Source organism: Branchiostoma floridae, unplaced genomic scaffold (genome assembly GCF_000003815.2).
Source record: "Branchiostoma floridae strain S238N-H82 unplaced genomic scaffold, Bfl_VNyyK Sc7u5tJ_1421, whole genome shotgun sequence".
Taxonomy (NCBI): domain Eukaryota; kingdom Metazoa; phylum Chordata; class Leptocardii; order Amphioxiformes; family Branchiostomatidae; genus Branchiostoma; species Branchiostoma floridae.
Genome location: NW_023365714.1, coordinates 471,504 through 472,380, shown reverse-complemented (window position 1 = coordinate 472,380; position 877 = coordinate 471,504). Strand labels below are relative to the sequence as shown.

The following is an 877-nucleotide window of genomic DNA, read 5'->3' as shown; positions in this document are numbered from 1 at the left end:
TGTAGCAAGCTATAACAATATCAATACATCTGCTGTATTATTTCCAGCCATTAGGTACCCATTTTTTTTAGTAATGAGGCTGGATTACGTGCTCGAGGCACCTGCTCGAACACGGGACCCCCGTTTCACGCCCATATCAGGTTTCTCAGAGTCACCATGTTGATTCTTTTTAAATTTTCTTTTGGACGGACGAGGACAATGTGGCACTGCACTCAAGTTTTGTAACTTATATTAACAGTGGCACATGCGCGGCACAGACAGAAGGTAAAGGTAGTCTTTTACCTCCCCAACCGAAGTCAGGTACCAATTTTTACACCTGGGTGAAGTGAGGAAGGTCGTGTAAAGTGCCTTTCCCAAGGGCACAACGCCGGGGGGCACGTCGGGTATCGAGCTCAGCACCTCTATAGATTCCTAGCCGAACGCTCTACCAGTTACGCCACGCCCGACGCAGAATGTTTAATATTTGCAAGTCAATAGTCAATAGCAACAACGCTTACGCATGAATATAATCCGGATTCCCGGTCCACACGCTGATCGTGACGATTCGGTCCTGCTCGTAACTCCGGTCGCTGAAAGGTTCCCCGCCGTATCCCCCGTAGGGCTGGGAAGCGTGGACGTTCTTAAACCAGGAGTCCGGGTAGCCCCATTTGTTAACCTGGCGTCCCACGTGCAGAGCTGAGGCTGGAGACAAGACCAACATGATAATCTTCAGCATGTGGCTACTCATAAGAAAATGTGTACCTAGCTTCGGCTGGGGCCGTCCCTCGGATAGGACGTAAAATGGAGGTCCCGTGTCTGGGGAGAGCCATACTCCAGGCACGTTAAAGAACCCACTACACGTGCGATGGTGCGGTGTGAGTGGTTCAAAACCTACAGT

At 50.3% G+C, this 877-nt stretch overlaps 1 protein-coding gene across 1 annotated transcript in view; it reads right to left on the bottom strand.

Moving 5' to 3' along the window:
* Window positions 1–493: 493 nt before the first annotated feature.
* The window catches only part of LOC118407543, a 7,150-nt gene continuing 6,766 nt past the window's right edge, over window positions 494–877 (bottom strand). Inside the window, exon 5 of the mRNA XM_035808020.1 lies at window positions 494–681. Coding sequence (XP_035663913.1) covers window positions 494–681 — 188 coding nt within the window. The remainder of the gene's footprint in view (window positions 682–877) is intronic.